This window comes from Peromyscus eremicus, chromosome X, assembly GCF_949786415.1.
Source record: "Peromyscus eremicus chromosome X, PerEre_H2_v1, whole genome shotgun sequence".
Classification (NCBI taxonomy): domain Eukaryota; kingdom Metazoa; phylum Chordata; class Mammalia; order Rodentia; family Cricetidae; genus Peromyscus; species Peromyscus eremicus.
In genome coordinates this window covers 98,606,222-98,632,179 of record NC_081439.1, presented here as the reverse complement: position 1 = coordinate 98,632,179, position 25,958 = coordinate 98,606,222, and the positions used below count along the sequence as shown (strand labels likewise).

Genomic DNA, 25,958 nt, shown 5'->3' with positions numbered 1-25,958 from the left:
TGAAGGTGGGCAGAGAGGAGACAGAGGGAGGGAATGGGAGGAATGGGAGGAGAGGAGGGAAGGATAGAAAATAACTAAATTATAAAATGAAAGGGGAGGAAAGAAAAACAAACAAACAAACACAGGCCCAAATAATCTGTAACTGAAGAGAAGGCAGGTGTGATTCCCCCTGTGGGGTTCTCATACTTCTGCTACTTACATTATGCTCACGTAGTTTTTACTTTCAAAGCATTCTCACATCTATTATCTTAGTTTACCCTCCCAGTAAGCGTGCAAGCTAACTGCCTTTACTTTCTTTTACAAATCAAAGGAATGATGATTTGGGTGAGAGAAAAACATCTGAGAAAATCCTGAACAGCCAGTCTTTGCCGGGACATTATCCTTATAAGCTATCTTGTTTATTTCGGCTGACTGATGCTCTCATGATTTCCAGTAAAAATTACGAGTTGTTTTAATAAAAACATGAAAGAAAACCCTCCCTCCTTCTTTCTTCCCCATCTTCTTTCTTTGTCTACATAGCCTTGGCTGACCTGGAACGTGTTAGATAGACCAGGCTACTCTCAAATTTGTGGCTACCCTTCTGTCTCTGTTGCCCAAGTCCTGACATTATGGGCATGCGTGTCACCATGCCTGGTAGAAAACTGATTCTAAATATAAAACAATAGAATTTGAGAGGCAGAGCGGGATCAAGGACATTTTAGCCTGAATCCTTCATGTTACGGATGATTGAGTTTCAGTCATTTCTTAAGGTTTTACTATAGCATAGTCAAACTTGGCTTGCCACCAGGGTTTCCTCACTGCTCCTACCTCTGACCAGCTAGTTACTGTAAAATGTTTTCCTCTCAGGGACACCAACTGAACCCAAACTCATCTCTACCTTGAAGCACTGGGTGAAAAATGATATGGTGTCTAGCACTGTCAGAGAGACTTCAGTAGCAGTATTGCCTTCCAGAAGAGCCTGGTGGAAAATGTCTGCTTCCGTCGTCGCAGAACCTAGGGTAAGAGAAGCAAATTAAACCGTGCCCGACACAGACTTACATAATGGCCTCAGTGAGACAGTCTTGCCTTCTTAGAAGGAGCCCACAGTGCCAACAGACCTAATGAGCTTCACTGCACTTATTCCTTATTGAGCCGTGCTCTGGCTTAATCACTGCCATTCACTTTTCATTCAGTGCAAAGTGATAGTTACTATCCGCACTCTATCAACAGCTCTGCAGCATGTACTTAGGGGTCCGCTTCTTTGGTGATGTGATCTCAGTAATGAGCTCTGGTGATGTAACTAGGAAATCACATGGGAGGCATCTTAGGCCATGCTGCCAACATGGATGGAAAAATGAGAAAGCCACATAAATTCAGTGTCCTATGGTCAGATGTCTTCAATTCTGCCAGTGACATGAGGCTTGTTTCTAAATCCCAGGCTATTTTATGGGCTGACAGAAGCAGGCTCATTATACTTGTACGAGAAGCAGAAACCTTTAACATGTGCAGTTTGTAAAAGTCCTCAGTCCTTTAGCTCAGGGTCTACCTGCACACGACATTGTTTACTATTATTAGGCTTCTTTTGCTGGGACCTATGGAGGACTGTATGAAAACACAAGTGTTCTTCCCCGGAGTTTTGATTAATATTTGCTTTAGAGAGGATGCTTTCTCTAGTCTTCTGACAGCCCCCAGTTAGGCAAGATTTCTCTCCTTGTCCTCTATGTCCTCTCAGTGCTTTATCCTTTTTAAATACACCTTCAACAAATAGTATTTAGAGCTCATTATTCTTATTTGGTGCTACTAGGGATTGAACATATGGCAAGCACTCTACCACTGAGCTAGGTTCCTGGTTATTGTTCTTTCTTTTCTTAACTTTTTATTGGATGAGACGAGATCAAATTTGCTCAGGCAGGCTTTGAACCTGTGAACTTCCTGCCTCACCCTCCTTGGTAGCTGGGATGACTTGGGTAGCTTGTACTACCAAGCCCAGCTAGAGTTCATTCATTTCTGCAGTCAGCACAGGACATACATATCATTAGTAATTAAATAAACAATAGTAACTCTAAATGAATATTATATATGCTATCTTATTAGGATATCAGTATTCTATTAAAATTTAACAGAGCTAAAGAGATGGCTCAGTAGTTTAGAGCATCTTCCAGAGGACCTAAGTTCAATTCCCAGCACCCACAAATGTCCTCTTCTGGCCTTCACAAGCACCAGGCACCCATATGGTGCACATATATACATTTAGGCAAAACACTGATAAACATAAAATAAAATAAATAAATCTAAAATAACTGAAAAATGAAATTTGAAAGTAGCACCAAAGGATATCTAATATAAAAATATATTAATAATGGTTGCATGGAGAAATTCCTTAATACTAAGAAAAAGATTTAAATCACTTATAGTTGTTTTAAAAATCATGCACGTTATTAAATAGTCATACATGATGAAATTATATAAATAAATACATAGCAGAGATATGAAAGTCTATCTCTATGCATGAGAAATGGTGATTTAAACTAGGACTGAAGATTAAAACTGGGCTTTGGTGATGACTCAGTGGTTAAAGTGCTTGCCATGAGTTATCCCCAGAACCCAGCTAAGTGCTGTGTGGGTTTGGAGTGTGATCTGTAAGAAGGCAGAGACAGGGGAATCCCTGGTGCAAGCTGGCAAGCGAGACTATCTGGGCTTCACTGAGAGATCCTGCCTCAAAGAATAAGGTAGACATATAATGCAGAAAGATCCCTGATCTCAACCTTGGGCTGCCATACACACCTGCACATATGAACCCACACACATGAACATACCTATATACATGCCACACACACAAACACATGAATTAAAAAAAAAGATTAAACAGCATTTCCAGGCTGTTTCCTATGGGTCCGCTCTCCCATGTGTACTCACTGTGATTAAGTGTGAAGGAGCTTTCTAAGCTACTAAGATGCTGAAGGCGAGCCTGCATCACTCCTGACCTGTTTCGAAGAGCTGGCATAGTTTGAGACTTTCGGTCTATTCCAAAGTGTTTTGATAGCCAGGCATCATGAACCCTAGAATACAATTTTAAATCAAGAATTTAAATAAAGCCAGATGGTGGTGGCACACCTTTAGGCCTGTCACTCGGGGAGCAGAGGCAGGCAGATCTCTGTGAGTTCCAGGTCAGCCTGGTCTACAGAGCAAGTTCCAGGACAGTCAGAACGACACAGAGAAACCCTGTCTGAAAAAAAAAACAACAACAAACAACAAACAAACAAAAAACCTTAAGTGCTTCAATAAAATACTTAACTGTTTCAATCTTTTAAACTAAAATGTGACTTTAATTGATGTGTTTCCAGATAAATATAATAGGCTGCTCAAGACTCTATCAACTATTACTTGGATTAAATGAGGCCTATAGGAATCTGTGAGCCATCTCTCCATCCCCTAAATTGTACAAAGTTTAATGGGTTTTTAAAAAGAGCTTATACTACAATAATAGAACTGACGCATTTAGAAAGAGCTTCCCACTTCTATAACGTCTCAAAACCATTGGGGTTAAGTAGATAACACTCCAATACTATTCAGTCTTTTTGCAGGAAGTGAGGAAGGAGAAGAGAGAAGACGGACACAGAAAATGGGAATGGGCTGGCATCAGACATTCAAGAATGAGTATCAACAAGCACTGGTGGCACACACCTTTAATCCCAGTACTTGGGAGGCAGAGGCAGGCGTATCTCTGTGAGTTCAAGGCCAGCCTGGTCTACAGAGTGAGTTCCAGGACAGCCAGAACTGTTACACAGAGAAAACCTGTCTCAAAAAAACCAAAACGAAACAAGAATGAGTATCAATCTAGTCTCCCGGACTGCTTACAACTGGGTCATAGGTAAACTAGGACGAAAAAGTTTGTCTGTCCTCTTCTAACCATGAGGTGGAAGCAACAGAAGCTGAGATGCCAAGGTCTAAGGTGCTACTGATCAGAGCAGCTCACAGTCACAGGGAAAAGACAGTGGAAACTAGAACTCTTATCACTTGAGATCTATTACTAGGCTGTTCCAGAGACACAGCAATTAACCCCATCCAAAGGCATCAATTGGTGGAACCAAGCCAGGTGTGGTCACACATTTTATAATCCAGGCCCTTGAGAAGTTGAGGCAAGAGGATCAGAAGTTCAAGGTCCTCCTTTGAGATAGTGCAAGTTCAAGGCAAACTTGGGCTCCATGAGATCCTGTCACCAAAACCAAAACCAAAACCAAACAAGAAAAAGGAACTGCTGTGGACTTGAACTTTGAAAACTGTACCATTTAGTGCTGGAGACATGGCTCAATGGTTAAAGATGCTTGCCACCAAACCTAACAACCTGAATTGGATCCCTGGGACACACATGGTGGAAGGAGAGAACCTACTCCACGAGCTGTCCTCTGACTTTCATACATTTGCCATGGTATATGCGCCTGTGCAAGATGCCACAAACTAAATACATTTCTAAAAGACTGTACTTGAATCCTTTAATGAGTAGTTCTACTTCATACATACACATACACACTCAAACTGAAATAAACAAGTCCTTTCTTTACCTTAGGGCCCTTCAATCATTCCTGATTTTTTTCCAGTGCTGGGAATTGAACCCAGGACTTTACAAGCTAAGAAGGTACTCAGCTACTAAGCTATATTCCAAGCACAAACTTATTTTCCTTTTCTTCTTCTTTTTTTGGTTTTATTAAGAATTGAATCCAGGGCATTGTGCATGCTAAACAAATACTCTTATCACTGAGCTATGCCACTGAGCCCCTCACACATTTCTTTATAAAGATTTAAGAGGCAAAAGAATAAATAAATAATATATAATGTATATCCTAATTATTGTTGAAGGTTGCTAGTCACCTTAATATTTGGCAAAATTTACATCTTACAACTACCCTTGGCTCTTTGATTTTCTGCCTACCCTTATATTTAGCTGTTACTTAAATCCTCCAGGAAACACAAGAATCTGCTTGAAATTTAGGGGGATCTCAGAAGGTAGAAACATTCTGTATCACTCTAGTCTTTACCCTTTTGAAAACACAGTGTTGGTTCACATTCGTTTTAACCTTGAACTGGGATCCGTTGAATAAATCACAGCTGCCTTCATGTTAACCTAAAATCAGTATCTTAGGTTTTATATGCTATGGTGGGACTGCTCTCTGTTGGAAAAGAAGGGGAAGAAATGGAACACTGTAGTGCTGCAGGAATTACCTTGCTATGTTTCTTTTCCCCATGTAACGAAAGTGAAACAAACATACTCTGGAAAGGAAAATGACAGCATGTTAGTATATACTGCTACCTGGTGCAATTTAACAACTATTAACAGCCATATGTTCTAGAGACCAATTTACAAGAACATACATTTCCACAATAACTACTTATAGGCTTGCCAGAGCCTATCTTTCCACATATATCTGCTATAGTTATATCAGAGTTATACATGACTGTAATGGCAGGTTTTTAAAAAAAAAAAAAAAGAAAGATTGACGGTGTAAAACATCCTTTGTGTGCTGTACCATACATACCACAGCCAAGGTCTCTAGCACTCATTAAGATAAAACATGTTCCTTAATTATAGAAATGGGAGCAAATGCTATATTTTGTACAATGGTATTAAAATACTCTCTATTATTAATAATCATAAACACATGGAAATAGGAAAATTAACATTTAAATCCCTATGTGCTCATAGGTTCAAAAGCTGTCACGAACAGTCTTGCTTAAGTTCCATGAAAAGCAGGCTAATCTTCCTCCACCCTCCCCTTCCTCCTGTTCATTTCAAACAAATTCTCAACATCAGTTGACTTCACTGGGAAATATTTCCCAGTGTATTGACAGTGTTTACTACAGCTGGGAGTGGGTAGGTCAGGAAACTAGAAAGGGGGCCATGAAGGAGAGAAAGAGGTCTTCAGGGTGGGTTAATGAAAGAAAAAAAAAAGGAAAAAATGAAGACTCATTATGTGAGGGAAGAAGGGGGCCAGCAGGAGTGGGAGGGGGTTAGAAGATGGGGCAAGAAAGATGAACAGAAACAATCTGAATAAAAATGCCATAACAGAAATCTCATTATTTTGTATATTAATTAAAAAACTAATAAATTCATATATAGAAAAATCCCCCTGAAATCTTAACTGCTAGTCAGCAGATATTTTCTGTAATATTTTGAAAAACTTGAATCAACTATTTATGTATCGATTATCCTTTGTATTTTATATGTGCATATAAATCATATATATATAATACATATGTACTATTTATGTAAAAAATTCTTACATTTCCTTCTGTTCATAATTTTCCTTTTAGCTTTCAATAATGATAACATAGTAGTTCAGCATATAACACCTTTCAATCACTATGGATGGGGTGACCAAGTGTTTTTAAATACCTGTAGATGTATACTTCTATATAGATCCATAAAACTATATCTCTCTGTTCCTGAAGTGAGTAGTATTTACAATTATTCAGCTCTACTTAAGAGTTCAAAATCTGAATTCTAGCTGTTCATCAATCCAGGATCTGCTTCAAATGAACAATACAGGCCAGCTGGCAGCATCCTAGTTTTCATGAGCATAATAAGACTCCTGCTCATCTGTAAAATCACTGGATAAGTTTTTCTATGGGATCATATGTATTCCACCTCCTTGATTTTCTTTTATCACTGAATGAAGAATGCCAGACTCTAGAGTATTAAGATAATTTGACATTTTCTACCCATTAGCAAACGAGCTGCTAAAAACACCAAAACTGTAACATCTAAATTCCTTCAACTAACTTTTTCTGAATAAGCGGAACATTTAGGAAAATAGTGCAACTTACTCTAGAAGCACGAGAATGTTTATGAGCTCCTGGGGAGACACTTTATTCCAGTACGTCAAAAGAGTATCTGAAAACAGGAGAAAGAACAAAGAACTGAGTGAGCCTAGCATCAAGCACTTCCACACACTTCATCCCTCTTTCTTCTACTACCCAACACCCACACGCTCTGTCTTTATGAAGACAGGATGGCACATATTCCAGGCTGACCTCACATCCACTTGTGGAGCTGAGGGGTTAATCCTCCTGCCTCCACTTCAGAGTGCAGGGATTAGAGGTCTGCACCACCAAGGGGGCTTCCACTTCCCATTTCTTTAGACGAGATTTCACTATGACAATCAGGCTGGCCTTAAACTTATAAGTGCCCTGACTTTCTGCTTCCTGCCCTACCTCCTGAGTGCTGGGATTGGATTACAAATGTGTTTCATCACACTGCGCTCAGAATAATACACACACATCTTTTTTGCATTGGTTTCAAATGTATCATATAATCTTTATTTCAGCTTCTAACCTTCTTTTTACTTTGTAAATGTCCTTTGGATGGTTTGCTCCAATCTTCCTATCATAACTGGAGACAAAATAAGGAAAGTTTTGTTTATCTTTTACCCAAGGCTTAGCCAACTCTAAAATTTCACAATGGTAGGTTTATGGACATTTTTCTGAAGTTGGGTGCCTTTATCTGCTACTCAAAGGACTCTGTTAACCAAAACATTTAATAACTTTAGAGGAGACAGATTATTTTCTTCCATTTTCCTCTTTGGATAATGAGGCCGATGATCTATCTATGTTTCCAACTATTTCAGACAGAAGCATATTTTAAATCTACCTCATGTAAGTCTCTCTAAAACCTATTTCCTTCATTTTTCCAATATATCTTTTCTGATTTACCTACCCACCTACCGATCGGGTTTTATTTTGTTTGTTTGAGACAGGGTCTCATAGTCCAGATTGGCCTTGAATTCCTGATCCTTTGCCTCTACCTCCCAAGTGATGAGATAAAGAGAATGTACCACCCTTGCCCAACTCTGACTAAAAAAATAATAAAAGTTATATAACTTTATTTTTATATTCCTCTGATTATTATAGCTAACAGTATTGGCTACCCCTGTTGTAAATGACAAAATCTTTTGTCATAAAAGGTAGACAAATGGCTCCTTTTCCATCCAAGCAACAGCCTTTGGTAGACAGCAACTGAGGGGACAATGCTGACTTTATGATGGTGTGAGACAGAATGAAGGGGATTTGATGTTGCTTCTCCCATTTTTAATACATTTTTTTCCCTGATACTGGGATCAAACATACATACATACATGTATGTGTGTGTGTGTGTGTGTGTGTGTGTATGTGTGTGTGTGTGTGTATATATATATATATATATATATATATATATATATAGAGAGAGAGAGAGAGAGAGAGAGAGAGAGAGAGAGAGAAAGAGAGAGACAGAGGCAGAGAGACAGAGAGAGAAGTGCTCTATCGTGGAGCTACACGACCTGTTTTTTGTTTTGTTTTGTTTGGTTTGGTTTTTTGGTTTTTCGAGACAGGGTTTTTCTGTAGCTTTGGAGCCTATCCTGAACTAGCTCTATAGACCAGGCTGGCCTCGAACTCACAGAGATCCCCCTGGCTCTGCCTCCCAAGTGCTGGGATTAAAGGTGAGTGCCACCACCGCCCAGCGCCAGTTCTTTTTAAAAGTACTTTTTACAATTATATTTATTATCACATTTATTGTATGGGATCACGTTTGAGCTGCAACACTTGTAGAAGATAGAGGACAGGTTGTGAGTTGAGTACTTTCTTTCCACATATGGGCCTCGGGGACTGAATTAGGGTTACACGGCAATTGCCTTTGCCACTGCCAGCTATCTCCCTGGCCCAGGTTGAAGATGGGGCCCTGAGTACATAACCCAGATTGGCCTTAAACTCTCCATTCCCCAGCCTCTTCTGCCTCCCGATTGCTGGGATTATAAAGCATTTTATAAATTTAATTTAATTTATTTATTTATTTTGGATTTTCGAGACAGCGTTTCTCTGTGTAGCTTTGGAGCCGGTCCTGGCTGTCGCTCTTGTAGTCCAGGCTGGCCTCGAACTCACAGAGATCCGCCTGCCTCTGCCTCCCGAGTGCTGGGATTAAAGGCGTGCGCCACCATCACCCGTCCTCTAAATTTTATTTTTAAACTGGGGTCTAGTGCCTCAGAAAATTGTCAGGGTTGGCCTTGAACCCACAATCTTCGCAAGTCAACCTTCAGGAGTATCTGGGATTATAGCACGGGTCACTGTCCTCAGTTTACTCCCCACATTTTTTTATAAAACCATTAATATTGACCGTTTTCAATGATTCCAAAATATTAATCATAAATAATCAAAATAGTTTTGGCATGATTTGTTCTAAAATATGGTTTTTCTAAAAGACTACGCTAACAGCAATTTCTGTCCTCCCCCGCTCTGCCTGGCCTTTTGGTATCTCCCAGAAAAAAAAGGGGGTGGGGAAAGTATGGGGTGCGCATGCGGCTGCGGGAGAGCACGCATGCGCACTCTCCCGCAGCCAGCTCGGGCTTTCCCGCCTGTCCTCAGAGGGCGGTGCCGCCATTTTAGAGCGCGGTGGGTTTTTTCTCGCCCTCGCGCTCTGGTAATTTTCTTTTTTAACAAAAAGGTTTTGGCTTCTTTCTAGGAAAAAGAAACGGGGCCTTTCTGTCCGTCCTCCACTTGCTCCTGTGGACCGGGTCTTAAGGCAGCTTCTGGGCAGGTCTGTAAAGGGGTAGCCGGGTGAGGCCTGTGAGGCCGGGTGAGGCCTGTGAGGCCTGTGAGGCCGCGCCCGTGGCCTCCGTGGGCAGGGCCGCAGGCGCGAGTGTTCTGGTCAGTGGACCGCCCCCTCAGAGGCTCCGCTGCCATTTAGTCAGTGGCACCGCCAAGCCACCGGCCACAGCTCCATAGTTATAGGTCGGCCAGTGCGGCTGCCGCCGGTCCCTCGCCAGTGACAGGTTCTCAGCGGAGGGTCTTCGGCCATTCCGTCAGGGGTACCGCCAAGCCCAAAGCCGCCTCCGGGTTCGCAGTAAGTGAAACGAGATGCAGGCTGTCAGTAGTAGTGGTGAAGACATGGGAGATGGTCACAATGCCTCCCATTTAGGGAAAATTAAGCTTAGCGTAAGCGATCTGGTATCTGACGATTTTAAAAGGGCGTGGTTAGCACTGAAGGACATCCATGATAAAGAGCTTCACCGCTTACAGATGAAATTGACCAATATGAGGAAAGCCAGGTTGACAGAGGGAAGGCGGTGTGGCCCAGTAGCAAAGAATAAACCAGGGATGGAGACACAGGAGGCCTCCGATTCCAAATCATGTGAGCGCTGTTTAATGAATGAAACATACAAGAAAATGCTACAGCAAGAATTTAGTAACATGCAACAGAGAAGTCTAGCGGAGATTGCTGAGCTCACTGTAGAAAATAACAAATTAAAAGAAGAAAATAGAAAGCTTTCTGAAAAGATAAAAGTAATCCTGCCACGTATTTGTTTGAGTTTTTCAGATAGCGATTATGAGGATTTCATTCCCAGTATTCAAATGAAAAGGAAACAAGTTTATATAGTAAAGGAGCCTTCCCAACCAGTACAGTTGTTTCCTAGGAATGTTAGGGAACCACATAATGAACAGAAACAATCTCTATGTGATTTGGACGGAAAACCAAATCCAGATGATAATCCACCTCAACTAAGCAGTCACGGAATCATGGAAGTGCCAGAGACTTCTATGGATTCTCCATCTGTTGAGGAAAATTTTGCCCAAGAGGCCAATGTCTTACCCTCATGTTCAGCTTATTCTTTAACAACTGCATTGGAAACTTCAAAGAAAGATGACGTGATTAGTATCTCCAGCCTTTCTGGAGTAAAAAATACACAACAATGGGAAAAAAATACCTTTACTTGGAGCCTTTCCAGTGTGTCCTCTGGAGAAGCTATAATAGTATCTGAAACCTCAGAGGAAAACATGCCTTGTGAGCCTAGTAATGTATTGCCACCTCTGACAAAGAAAAAAAAATCAAACACTGCACAGGTGTTTCCTGTGGACTATACTTCAAAATACGTTCAGAGAAGGAGATTAGCACTCTCTGGTTTCAGATACAAAAATGACATTCCAATGAAATCTGGTAATGCTCCTTTACCTTCCAAGGAAAAACCTTCTCTGAATAATACTAGTGAATCTGAAAATGTAAGAACTTGTGAAAAGCCTAAAAGTGATTCTGAGACGGTTCCTTCAGGAACCTGTGTGTTGAAAAGAAAAATTAAGAAATAAAAAGGAAGAAGTTGCAGCTTCCCTTCACATTTTCTTCCAAGGAAAATGTGTTTTTTCAATAAGATAGTATTCCTGTAAATTCAGACTATGGAACTAACAATGAATAAAGCAATATGACTTAAGAACTTTGACATATGCCCTTTAGGATACTAAAATAGTTTATTACTGTTAGCAAAATGTAGAGGACAGAGAAGGAAACTCTTCAGAACACCCCTGTCCTCAAAAAAAAAAACCAATGTGTACAAGTAGAACAAAAGTTTAAAGTTACTAAGATTACAAAAGTTTACATTAAAGTTACTAAGATTATAACAAAATTTAAAAAGCTATGAGCACTTGAATGATATGAGCTTGCAGGAGCTCAACATTTAAATGGATATAGAGTAATGGAAATACTATTTACTAGACAAGATAAGGTCAGTAGAACCAACCCATTGAAAAGGATCTAGAAGTGAACATTTTTTTTTAGAATAAAATGAGCATAACTTTATGGCATGCAGTGTGACTTTAAACATAACAAGATAAAGAGATTTGATATAAACCACATATATATGAGTTACTGAAAATGATGGGGTTGGGGATTTAGCTCAGTGGTAGAGTGCTTGCCTAGCAAACACAAGGCTCTGGGTTCAGTCCTCAGCTCCAGAAAAAAAAGAAAGAAAGAAAGAAAACGTTCTGAAACCACAAAGCAGGAATAGAAGAACAACTTCAATAACAAGGGCAAAATATTTGGCAGACTAAGCAAAGCTCTATTTATAAGGGAAACTATTACATTCATAAGAAAGAAAAGTCATGGTTTTATCTGTGACATCAAAACATGCATTCAGACTTGTCTGTCTATATGTGTACACTGGATTAGAAGGAGAGAAGTAGTCAGCAATGTATCTTTCCTCTCCCCCATGCTCTGTCCTTTTACTTTCTTTGCTCAGAAATACCCAAGTATTTATCTTTTGCATTTTCCCCATGTATCTCTTGGATATCTTTTTCATTGTTGGCTCTTGGAATAGATGAATTAATGGTACAGGAATACTTTTGTTAAATCCATACAAAAAAGAATGAATTTAACAGGAGTATTCCCATACTATGAATTTTTTCATTCCAAGAGCCAACAATACAGTATTTCTTTCAACATTACAAAACTATTATAATTGTTATAAAATGTTTTAGAATATTCATGGTTCTAATAAAGAAACCCCATAAACATCATAATCAGTTTCCATATTCTCCCATTTTTTATCTTTGTGGGAAGGCAAAGCATGAGTTGTGGTTGTTATTAGGTAATCTATTATTTCCTGAAATGAACCTCTGGTTTTAAAAATTATTTTACTTCTTTTCCAAAACATGGATGCCCATCACAGAGCTTCAATCTAATTTTGACAGTTTACTCTTAAGTTGTATATTCTTGAAACCAATAGATTGCAGAATTATTTGTATTGTTTTTCGGTATGAAATGGTAGAATCCCAGCCCTTAGGAGGCTGATTAGCCTGTGCTGCATGGTTAGTTCCAGGCCAAGCTAGGCTCAATAGTGAGATTCCATCTCAAAAAGAAAAAAAAACTATTTTGAGTTGTATTAACATATTTCACAGTTTTTTATTCATATGTGGCTAATGGGTTTAATATTTCTACAGTTAATTGGCCATCAACTTATCTAGTAATCTGTATTATTTGCATAATTTGTACTGTATAATTTTATATTATTTGTATAATTTGTATTATTCATTTTACTTATATTATTTTGTACTATCACAAAAAAGCAAGCAATGTTTACTAAAAATGGGTAAAGATATTTATGTGCCAAGCCCTAGATTTCATCCCCACCACCAGAAAAAAATTAAAACAAAAAATAATTGAGCATGCTAGCAGCTGCCTCTAGTCCTAAAATTTGGAAGATAGGCAAGAGGATTGTGAATTCAAGAACATCCTTGACTATGAAAAAAAAAAGACTGTTGTATTGATGTACTATAGAATTTGTTATTCATATCTGACTAATCTGTTTTAATGTTTATGTGTCACAAAAATAAAGTATGTAATAGTCAATAAAATGGATAAAATAGGCTGGTGGTGTATAGCTGATGTGCTAGGCCCTGGGTTCATGTCTCTAGTAACCAAAAAAAAGTTCAAAAATATGGCCTAGGTATTTAGTGGCAGTGAAGCATTTGCATATGCATGTGCAAGGCCCTGGGTTCATCATCTGACACCAGGGGGAAAAAATGAAACAACCAAGTGTGGTGGGAAAAAATGAAAGAGCCAAGTGTGGTGTGTGCCCTTGTAATTCTAGCACTCAAGAGGCTGAAGCAAGAGGATCAGGAGTTGCCATCTTTGGATAAATAGTGAGACCCTATCTCCAAGAATTACATAAATTGGGGCTGAAGAGATGACACAGCAGGTAAGAGCACTTGTTGCTCTTGCAAAGGACCTGCGGCCAGTTCCCAGCACCCACATGGTGGCTTATAACCATCTGTAACTCCAGTTCCCGGGGATCTCATGCTCTCTTCTGACCTCTGCAGGCACCAGGAATACATGTGGTACACATACACATAAAAAATCAAATAAGCAGGGCATGGTGGTGCATGCCTTTAATCCCAGCACTTGAGAGGCAGAGGATAGCCTGGTCTACACAGCAAGTTTGAGGCCATTTAGGGTTACATAATGAGACTGTTTCAAAAAACAAAACAACAACTAAGCAAAAGTAAATAAATAAAAATATTAAAGAAATTTTAATTATAAAAGTTACATGATTATGGTGATTAGAAACTAGGTGCACTTTGAATTTATTTTAAATTTACTTACTAATTTTTGCAGTACTAAGAAATTTTCTTTCTTTTATTTAGTTGTAGGAATTGAACCCAGGGTCTCACATATGCTAGCCATGTACTCTACCATTAGTTTACATGTACTTTGTTAACTGTACATATTTATGAGGAATATAATGTTACCTGTGTACACTGTATGATGCCTACTTTAGTGGATACTTTTTGAGCAAAATATTGAGAAATGGAAAAAGAGGGTGGGAATTGTGTAAATAAATGTGGCATTTGAGAGAAAATAATTTTAACTTTTGAGGGCATGTAGTTAACCCCTTGTTTATAGACAGTCATATAATATAAAAGAAAACTAGTAATGCTAGGAGATAATACCATTCTTCTCCAAGAAGAGAAGCAGCCAGCCTGACAATCTGACTGCAAGTAACATCAGTGATGCTGCAGAGACAATGACTGACCCCAGACAACGCCAGTGGTGCTGCAGAGACAATGACTGACTCCAGACAACACCAGTGGTGCTGCAGAGACAATGACTGACCCCAGACAACGCCAGTGGTGCTGCAGAGACAATGGTGGCAACCCTACCTTCAGAAAACCCTGATTGTTTGTTTCTATGTTTTTCAAATCCTGAGTCAAATAAAGCCTAAAATGTTAATTTTGTATTGTGGTTATTTCCTTCCTGTTATATTAACTACTTAACATATTTTATGCTTTGCATAAAAATCCTTTAAAATTGTTGCATAATTTTTATAAATTAATCAATAGTTATTTTTAAATTATATCAGACTCAAATCCACAGGAACTTATTTTAATATTCATCTTAAGGGATATTTTATGACTTAAATCTTTAAAGATCTGTTTCTAACATGCATGTTCTCAATTTACAGGCCTGAACCCATGGGGGGGATGTCTAGTAGAGTTCCTGCTGACTATGTTCATTTCTTACCTTCAGAAATCATCTTTACTATATATAAGTAGCACATCAAGAGGTTTCTGATTTCATACTGATCCAGACGATTATAGTGGGATACACTACTCCTTGAAGAACTGTGTCGGGTCTGTAAGTTAAAAGAGAGGAGACTTAGGGAACAATATGGCAATTTTACACAGCCTTAATCTCAATTATTTGTCCTATTTGAGAAAACTATAAAAACAAATTTTATGGCATATTTGACAGACAAGTGGGCTGAGTCTTCATTGCTACAGTACCTAGTAATATCACTGGAAATTACTTTGGGGTCTTCATAAAGACATAGCCGTTCATTATGTATTTATGTTTTACTTCCATATGCTTTATGTTATAATAGCAAAATTTTAAAATACATTCAGGAAGAATAGCTTTTATGTGAAGGAGGGAATTAAGGTATGTGAAAGCATGACAGACATTTTAGGGCTAGAGATAAAGTTCAAAAGTAGATCACTTGCCTACCATATGCAAGTTCCTGGGTTTAATTCCCCATTGCTGCCTAAAAATTACACTTTTAAATTTGAATCGCTACTTAGAATGTACTAATATCCAACTCCCAACCATCAAATAATCTATTTTAAATGGACTAATTATTACAATAATTAAGGAGGGCCAGGTAGTATTTCCAAATTATATCAAAGTAATGATGTTCCTAGTATTTAATGAGGTCTGTTTAAATACCAAATCATGGCAAGATCTCATTTATTTGAGGTTTTATATAAATAGAACAACAATACAAAGCTTTACCCTTGCTAATAAATCAGTACTCTTGAGCTGAGCTAAGAGGGAACATAGAACTAAGGTAGGATTTACTAAGAACTTGGAGTTGGAGTGAAATAAACCTTGGTTCTGATTGCTTGTCAGCCATTTACTAGTAAGTTATTTAATTGCTCTGACCTTATCTATGACAGTATGATCACAATTCAAAATAGTGTGAAATAGGAACCTTTGTGAATAAATTACTATTTACTCAAAGGTTCAAAGATGCATATTCACGTGGTTCTTAAGGGGTGCTTCCCAACCAGCAGAAGTGGCATCACCTGAGGACTTAGAAATACAAATGAGCAGGCCTGTTTCAGACCTACTAACACTCTGAGGGTGAGGTGCAGCCACTTCTTTTTAAACCCTCTAGGTGACTCTGATGCACATCGAACATGCCACAAAATAGTAGGAAAATTGCTGATTTCTAAACATGGGGTCAGGTGTGGCTGGCTTAAGTCAAAATCCCAGTTTCACTTAAAAACAGGAATGGGAGTTCACTATTTTTAAAAATACTTTACAGATCCTTCTAAGTAATATATGGTTTTACATAATGTCACAGAACTTTACTGTCTAAAATGTGGTATTTTGGCCTCAGGCAGACACATTTTATATTTTACTTTTAGGCTTAAAACAATATGATGGAAGAGTTAGAAGACTCTAGGACTGTCCACTTGAGGACCTAAAGTTTCTCTCAATTTTTTTTTTATTTTGGGAACCTATTCCCGATGCTGGGTTGCCTCACCCAGCCTTGATGCAGGGGGAAGAGCTTGGTCCTGCCTCAACTTGATGTATGCCATGCTTTGTTGACACCCATGGGAGGCCTGCCCCTTTCTGAATGGAGATGGAGAAGTGGATGGGGGAATAGATGGGAGGCAGGGGTGGGGAGAGTAGATGGGAAGCAGGGCGGGAGGGGGTGGGGGGAAACAGGATGAGAGGAGGGAGGGGAAACTGGTTGATATGTAAAATAAATGAAAAAAATTTAATTGATAAAAAATGTTATTTTTTAAAAAGAAAGATTGAATCAGCCCTGTGCTGATATGTTTTGGTTAAAATGCAAGGCAGTTTAGAAATTTTAAACTGGAACCTCCCCTCTAGGTTACAGTGAGCTACAGCAAAACTGGGCATTGTGGTATTTGCCTGTCACTGCAATTACTCAGGAGGATGAGACAAGAAGATTGCTTGAGGCCAGAAGTTTGACATCAGCCTGAGCAACATAGTAACACCCTAGTTCAAAGCAGTAAATTGGAGGTGGAAGCAGGAGATTATGAGTTCAGCACTTGTCTGGGCAACATAAGGAGCTTGAAGCATGCTGGAACTTTGTAGCAAAACCTTGTCTCAAATTTCCACTAAAAAATTCACACCAACTATGTGGTGATATTTTACTTGTGCAACCCAATAAAGTTTATCTGAGGATCAGAGGAAAAAGCCAGCCACTATATTAAACATAGAAATCAGGCAATGGTAGCACACTCCTTTAATCCTATCATTTGGGAAGCAGGGATCTGTCTGGATCTCTATGAGTTCAAGGCCACACTGGGAAGAGAGCCATGCGTGGTGGTACACGCCTTAAATTCCAACACTAGTTAACCATAAAGGTTTGGAGGTCTGTACTGATAGACAGGAAGTGATAGAGCTGGGCAGGAAGAGGAAGTGAGATAGCAGAACAGAATGGCATATAGGCGTAGGTATACAGAAAGCAGGTCTCTTTGGAAGCTGAGGGTCGGTAAGGTGAGGTTGGCTTGTGGCTTTTCCTATTCCTCTGATCTCTCAGGTTTTAACCCTGATATCTGGCTCTGGGTTTTTTTATTTAATAAGACTGCTTAGCAATTCGTCTATATAACTATGCTTAAGGGGGAAAAAGACATCCAAGTAGCAACTGCAGGGATAGAAAGGTACTACTAAAATATTCAAGAATTGTGGGATGCATTTTATAGATCCAAAATAGACTATAAGAGACAATATAGCTGCATGTTTATTTTAAAAGATCTTGGTAGCCTAGTCACCAGGCTATCTATCCTATATGTTTAGGTTCTTACATTTTCACCAGTGTTGCTAGGATCTGGAAATCCTGTTGCTCCTTCTGGGATAAGGGAACCTCTTGAATCCTCCCTCTTAATTCCATGACCATTTTGAAAAGACCCATAGGCTGGAAAAAAGTCCAAGTTCTTGTTAGCAACAGGAAGAACCATCAAAATAATTTTAAAACTAAGTACTACATTATTTTAAGTAAATATACATTGCAGTGAATAGATCCTGGCCTTCTAAAATGTGAAATTTATATATCAAAACACCACAAGGAAACAAGTAAAGGTGAAGTGATTTTCCCCTCCAAAACAATTGGCTATGTATTACAATTCCTTGGAAGTCATGTAATAAAGCCACGTAATTCACAAGACAGCTTATCTATATCATAGGTAAAGAAACAAACCTAGAAAAGGAAGTGTCTTGCCCAATATTGATGAAAGTTGAGAGGAAAGGAAACCACTGTGTTTTGTTTTGTTTTGTTTTTTGTTTTTATCTTCTAGTTTTTTCACTATACTTAGCCATTTTGATCATGCTCAGACAAACTAGAAAATGTGGCTACATGTGTGAGTCATGTTTTAACTAAACTTCAGGAAAGATCAAGCTATGTATAGTTTATGAAATATTTCAAAAAGAGTAGAGGTACATTTCTAAACACTCATGTGATGCATAATCATTAAAGAGCTTAATTACCTGTGTCTTTGTCAGTGGTCAGGCTCCCTCTGTTTGTAGGTGAAACAAAGCCACATGGAAACTCATCCCTGGATGCCTATAACAGAATACAGTGCCTGAGTCATTTAACCAATTTTTAAACTAGCACAAGAAATCTGAATTAGATTGTCCCTGATTTTAAAACAAAGCTCACTGTGAAAGTTCCATCAGGTACTATTAGTATTTAAGTAGCATGTCTAAAAAATTGGCTGCTAGCATACTGTAGTAATCATAACCTCTGACCAAATGATATAATTAGATGGTTGCAATTGGCATAATCTCAATATTGTTCAGTTCTCTTCCTTGGAACCAGGGACAATGCTGGAAGTTGAAGTGTAATGAAAGTCTCTAAGTGAACATGAGCTATAAAAGAAAGGACAGCTAGTGAAACATTTCCAAATATCACTGTCAAATGTGTGGAATGAACTTGACCATGAACTACTGTGTGAAGAAAGACCAATGTGACACCCAGTGAGATTACATCCACATTCCAGTCATTTACACGATCAAGTGCCACAAGCAAGAAAGCCACCAGGCAAGCTTAAGAAGTGGCTTTTCCATCCGGTGTGGTGGTGCATGCCAGTAACCTTAGCACTCAGGACACCGAATCATGTGAATCATTTCAAGTTCCAAGCCAGCCTGAACTATAGCCACAGTGAGACCCTATCTCAGAAAACAAACAAATGGAGCTGGAGAGATGGCTCAGAAATTATGAGTGCCTAATTGCTCTTGACCAGAATTCATTTCTCAGCACCCATGTTGACTGTCCATAACTCCAGCTCCAGGGCATCTGACACTCTTTTCTGGTGTCCATAGCCAACTGTACTCATGCACAAACCCACACTCTGACACATGCATAAACACATAATTAAAAATGAAAATAAAATTCTGCCCTTAACTGATCTTTAAAAAGCTCTTTCTCAGGAACTTAGGAGTGGTTTTCAAAATTAGTAGGGGCATTTTACAGGGAAAGTTTTTCCAGATTATATTGTAAAGCAGAGTTCAACCTATCACCGAACAATATGAAATGACTATGCAAAGTACATAGATGATCTGGGACCATTCAGAATATGAAGAGGGATAGGAGTTAGCATGTACACGGGCCAACAAGTATAAAGCATACAATTTGGGCACAATTTTTTTTTTTGAGGTAGTGTCTTACTCTGTAGCCCAAGCTTGCCTTGAATTTGCATCATCATGCCCCAGCCTTTCAAGTGTTGGCACGTGACCTGCATCATTGTTTTAGCAGGGCCACTGGCAAATGGGAGAGTACCCAGAAGCATTGACCAAGAAAATAAATAAATGGCTTGGAACAAATGACCAAATGGTAATATGTATCCTGGAGAAAAATTTAGAAGCATATGTGGAAGGGACAAATTGTGAAGGTGGAAACAAATGTTTTACATGTCTCTAGAGGACAAAACTAGGAGCAACTGACAGAAACTCTTTTAGGTCTAAGGTGGGGAAGGAATATTTTAATTATTGCAAGGGCAAAGGTTGTTATGACAGACAGAAACCTAGTCACCCTTTAAGTGCCTTAAGTAAGTCTTAAGTCACTAAGGGGACTAAAAAGAAAGCTCACCCAGCTGTAATAAACTAAAAGGACTTACCAAGAAATACTAATCAGAGACTACTGAGGATAGGGAGAAGCAAAGGAGTCTTAACCCCCCAGTGTCTGATGCTCTGGAAGGGAAGGTGCTTTCATTTTGTTCTCCAGATGAATAAAAACACTAAAGTGTGTTAATTAGCAGCAAACTTTAAGGAACAAAATAGAAACAAGGCATTTGTGTTACTCTTTTGGGCCTTGTTATTCAAAATGTAGCCTTTGGACTAGACAAAGGTAACCAAAGCTTGTTAGACACACGGCCTCTGAACCTCAGCCTAGGGCCTACTGAATTAAGATCTGGGTTCTAACACATCCCCACACTGTTGGATGAGAAGCATTGCTCCAGGAAAAATGTAAAATATACTGAAAAATAATTGCTTACAATTGAGATCATGTAGCAGATGACCTCAATTCCAAGTGCATCAGGTAAAACAAGATGTAACTCCAAAGAGAAATGCATTCAAACTTACAGAATTAGGTATGGCTGCACAAGAATACAAAGTATCTTGGCCGGCTAGTCGCTGTATATTTTCCAAGAGCAGTCCAACAAATGGGAGGTACAACTGTGCTATTTTGGCTTGCTGGTTCTGAAAAATATCAAAACTTTATTGATAAATAATATGTATATACGTCAAATGAATGAAATCGGCCCCAAAAATCAGATTAAAAGACTACAAGTGAGCTAATAGCTACAAAATTGAGAGGACTAATTGTCCAAGAACTTGGTTGCGGTTTGGACTTACTCATAAGACAGAGTCCAGTGACAGCTTTCAATCATAACCACATAAAGGAAAAGAGTGTTTGGAACATCAGTGTTACGTTATTTATAATTTGGCAAAGATATCACAGACTACAATAAAATAATTTATATCATAAAATGAAGGAGTCAATTTACTTTCAGCCAGAATCATGAAAAAAACCTGGCAATATTTCCAAATAAAAAAATCTTGGTAACTAGAAAATACAACAGATAAGAAAATTGTAGAAACAAATTCACCTGTAAATCAGGTTTTCAAATTAATTATAATAACAAATTATATCCTATGTTTTTCTTATATATGAATGTTAAAAATTAAAGGCTATGTTGTCAAACATGAAATATATTTCCTTGAGTTACTAAATACCAGAGAAATAATGTAGGGTCAGTCCAAATTAACTCAGTTTGTAGTTTAATTTTCCGCGCCCTTAAATTGCAATGTTAATGACATTTAAATACATATTTAAAGTAGTAGCAGACAGCAACCAGAGCTATAGTCACACATAAACAATGTTAAATGTATGTAAGATTTACAGCCACATCCATGGCTATCGACAGTAAAATCCTATCATGACATCTTTTTAGTATAAATAACAATTCATATTATGTATTTTATATATGATATACTTAATATGTCTTAGTGAACAAATATCAATATATTTATTTAGGGATATGTGTCTATATTGAAGGGCATTAAGGTATTTGACAGTATATTCATGGTACAACTCTATATGATGTTTTGTACATTTGTGTGTATGTGTACGTCCATGTGAACACAGCTGCCCTTGGAGGCTAGAAGAGTGGGATCTCCCTGGAACTGAAGTTACAGGTGGTTAAGCAACCAGATGTGGATACTGGAACCAACCTGCAGTCCTTTGCAAGTATTCTGAACTCCTGACTCATCTCTCCAGTTCCTGTATGACTTTTCAAAAGTCCTAATTAGTTTATATAGGAAGTCATGAAAGAGTTTGACTGGCCCAAATATTTATACTAAATATAAGAAAAACACATAAGGCAATCTATTATCATTTCAATGTCACATAAACACAGACCTTAATATATGTTAATTTAAAAATATGGTTTGAGTGGCTGGTGATACAGAGCTCAGTGGTTGAATATATATCACTATGTGCAGGATTATGGCTTGTTCCATACTCAGCATCAAAATATTAAAAAATGATTTGAGAAAATGTTTTTCTTCAAGTTATTACAGGTATTTAAAAAAATTTAATGGCCTGAAATGAAAAAAATAACTTATTTATAAAAATACCTTTTCACTGATATTCATACTTTGTTCTCCACTGTAAACATCATCTGAAATGAAAAAATCTTAGGAGAAATTTACTAGTGTGCTCCCAAGAACTGTATAGACATCCTTACCTTGTGCTGGTATCTAGTATCAAATGCATGTTTTATCAAGAGATTCTTTATGACAGAGATGGCTGTATATCTGATCTCATAATTGTCTTGAAGAGCAATGGAGGTCTCCCGCAGAAGCAGACCAACCAAGAAGTGATGCTTGCAATACTCATCTGATAAACTGTATTCAAGATTGGAATCTGCAGTACAATAAAATTTATAACTTTTAATAAAAATATACAATTGATTATTAGACAATTAAAATACTGTAATTATCATTTGATCATATGTGGTCATGCTAGCAAGAACTAGAATTTTTATTAATCAATCTGAACAATTCCTCTGTAATACAGAATGAGCATGCAAAATTTTTACTAAATAAGAGCACTTCTAATTAGGGATAGATGATTGTTTTAATGATTATTCCAGTCAGCAAGATAGTCATGAAGATACTTTTTCCCCTAAATTATTTCAAGTCTTAGTACTCTGACAATAGAACCTAGAATGAAATAATTCTATATTTTACAATCTTTTAACACATTTCTTTATATCTGAAGAGATTTCATTTAAACTATAGGCTCAACTTTCTAGAATAAAGCTTGATTTCCTTATCCATTTATATTTATAAAGTGGGAAAAGAAGACAAACAAGACAATCTGACCAGCCCAACAGTATTATTGATTGTTGCAGTGATCGTTACATATTGGCCTGAACATTCACAGTAGACACAATGATAATACAAAAGCCACCACATCTCACATCAATTCATCATCACATCTCACATCAATTCATCATCACATCAATACAGATCTTCCATTTCATAAAATCACCACTGCAAACTGTATCTTTCACTCCTTAGATCTTTTGATCTCCGTTAAATCCTACACATTAATTCTATGGTTGAGAATTGCCTTATAGTAACTCAGAGGAGGCTGGAATCAAATTTAGTAATTTCTATAGTAGACTACATTTTCATTTATTTTAGATAAAGCAAAAAGCTAAAGAAAATGCCTTTCATTTTTTTTTTTTTCTGTTGGCTGCTTCAGAATGTAATGCAATGCAGTATATCCGGTTAGGATTTTGAATTGTTGCAAACTGTCCAATTTAATTCTAAATCCCAATGCTCTGTCCACTCCCTTTCCCTAACTTCCTCATCATTATCAAAATATGGGGGGAGTATGTGAGCCGCACGTGCTCTCAACCTAGTAATGGGTCGTTAGAAAGTGGTTTTACTAGCTATAATTTCACCACTTCTACAACCACTAGCCCCGAGTAGAGACTTCCCTAAAGACTGAGGCAGCATACGACTCTCCTGTGTTGTCATGCTCTTTTCTGAATTCCATTCACTTTATAGATATAAGGACAGCATTGAATAACCAAGGTGGACTTATCTGGGTAGATTTTGCAAATGGCAATTGATTTTTTTGCTTCAGTGACTTGAAAAAAATCCAATTTGGTGTTTTCAACCACACCTTCCAGACTGTGGCCAAGTAGCCCTTCAACAGGGTGACAGAAAGCAGCAAGCCTGAGAGAGGTGACAAACACTTACAACAGATACGCAGCCCATCCCTTGTCCCCAAGCTGCCTTGGAACAGAGGAACTTGCTTTCTAAGAGCAGGCATTTGAAAGTTGACTCTAAATAACACTGAAGCTGATTTTGAAACTAACAAGCACTTGCCTTAAAGATTTTGGGGTACAAGCAATTAAAGGCTCACTTTGTCTCGAGAGAATTTGAAAAGCAAACAAAGCCCCCATTCATCTTGGCCATTCATCAAATCAATTGTGTTTAAACACAGCATACTACCTTAGAGTGAACCGAGTTAAACCTACCTACTGAAGTCAAACGGTCCACCGCAAATGAAAAAAAATCTAATTAATATATGAAAAGAAAAGGGACAAATAAAAAACATAATAACATAAGAATAGTGCTACATAACAAAGAAGCATTCAATAAAACTAGCAATGGAGATTAAAACTGAGGCAGTTCATAAATTTAGTACATACGAGTTATCATTTTATTTTTTATATTTATTTGTGATGCTTTCAGCTGAAATGCATTCATATACTTTTTCATTTAGTCTTAAATAAAATTCAATATACTATTATGATAGAAATTTTACTAGTGTCTGAAATCTGTGTTTTAGCAACAATATATGTAACATATCCAATTTTTTCATACTAAGACTATTGCCACTGATACAATGAAGGAAATGTAGAATGCCATTACTAACCCTATCTTCAGATGGTAACAATTCTCAAGTTACCTTCAAGTTAACAGGTTCCATCAGAAAACATTATGCTACACTATTGCTATCACAAAAGAAAAAGCAATCCCAAATAATGGAAAATACAAATACATACCTTGCACTCTCTGTAGCTTAGGTTTTGCAAATGCCATTGGCAAATTCAGAGGAATGTAATGTTCATGATTGCAGATTGTTTGGAGAAATTCAAACTTGTATTCAGCAAGAACCTAAATGGTAAATTATATAACATCTCATTGTATAGCCGTTTATTTTTTCGATGATTGAAAAATGATCTTTAATTTCCCAACGAAAGTGTTTATCTTCCAAAGGATACTTGCAGGTGCAATCTGTACAGGAAAGGGTTAACATAGCCGGCCCAAGAGTGGTAGATTTTAAAAGGCCTGTTGCAACACTGATGTTGGCTGGCATCTGAGAAAAGGGATTTTGACATGTTCCCTGTGTGATAAGGTTGTGTTCCTGGTGCCAGTCTGCTAGGCTCTTGGTACAAACAATGTGATTTATGGTGAACACCTGTTTTGCTTTCCTTTCTGAGAGTCTAGAGTTTGGATCTGCTTCAAGACAAAACCAGTTCCCCAGTAAGAACTGTGGTAAACGAGTATACCCCTGTATGTATGAGCATTCATGGCATGAACACAGCCATGTCAAAAACCCCAGTGACTCAGACCCATAGAAATGGCAAAGCCTACCCTGGGTCAGGCTCAGGGAATGGCAAGGCCTTCCCCTGGCCATAGTACACAGGTTGATAGTGTGTATTCCCCTACAGATGCAACCTGCGTGACTGCACCCTGAGATTGTTCCCCTACAGTGACCACCACCTACCTCCTCCATCAGTTGTATATAATAAACCTGCCTCCCCATTAAAGCTACATATAATAAACGTACTGAGTTTCTGGACCTCCGGTGTGTCTCTATCAGAGAGCACGGCTCACCCAGTCCCAGGTTTTCCGAATGTGTATCCGTTGTTTCTTGATTCCCCATTATCCCAGTTGGGTCAATCTCAAAGAACCCTAAACTCTAAAGAGAAATGCTGCAGTCTTCTGGCTGTATTCTCACCCCTAGTGGGAAGTATGCCTTCACAAGAGGGAGAAAGCATGAGAGGACTGCATGGCAATCACCACAGATTCCACTTGATCCTGCTGAGTATCCATATCCTATCACTCCAGTGAATGTTGGTCAGAATTACAACTATATGTTGAATCCTGTTAGCGAATTGTTGAATCTGTGGGTGGTGTTGGGGACCCCTCCAAACACTATCCAATAGTCTTTGCTTTTGACAATACTTAAAGTACATAAATGAGAAGAGCCGTTCTGAATCCTCCAGAAGAGAATGGAACTGTCACCTTTGACTTCATGTGCTAATGTCCAATATCTACTACAACTATGTCCTTAGAACTTACCTTAGGATCTTTGGGGCTAAATCCTGATATATAGTCATTTATCAAATTGAACACAAATCCTCTATCCATTAGCGTCAAGCAGCGCTGTGAAAACAAAGAGGGAAGGTTAGCTACATGATTCTAAGTGTCTCTTATCATGACTTTAAATAATTTCTGAATTTCTTTGGCATTTTTACAGACAATATGAGAATAGCTGTCAGGGTTTTGGACAACCTGAATGAAAAAGAGCAAAATAAATTATCAATGGAATTAAGACTTAAGGGCC

At 38.2% G+C, this 25,958-nt stretch overlaps 1 protein-coding gene across 1 annotated transcript in view; it reads right to left on the bottom strand.

Annotated features, from left to right (window-relative positions):
- Positions 1-25,958, bottom strand: part of Dock11 (dedicator of cytokinesis 11) — a 138,366-nt gene that overhangs the window by 43,197 nt on the left and 69,211 nt on the right. The window contains exons 29-40 of the mRNA XM_059251530.1: positions 25,694-25,777; positions 24,391-24,502; positions 23,860-23,898; positions 22,051-22,229; positions 20,384-20,500; positions 18,290-18,365; positions 17,611-17,720; positions 14,792-14,903; positions 6,802-6,868; positions 5,200-5,247; positions 2,896-3,038; positions 878-993 (exon numbers count right to left, since the gene is read on the bottom strand). Coding sequence (XP_059107513.1) covers positions 878-993; positions 2,896-3,038; positions 5,200-5,247; positions 6,802-6,868; positions 14,792-14,903; positions 17,611-17,720; positions 18,290-18,365; positions 20,384-20,500; positions 22,051-22,229; positions 23,860-23,898; positions 24,391-24,502; positions 25,694-25,777 — 1,203 coding nt within the window. The remainder of the gene's footprint in view (positions 1-877; positions 994-2,895; positions 3,039-5,199; positions 5,248-6,801; positions 6,869-14,791; positions 14,904-17,610; positions 17,721-18,289; positions 18,366-20,383; positions 20,501-22,050; positions 22,230-23,859; positions 23,899-24,390; positions 24,503-25,693; positions 25,778-25,958) is intronic.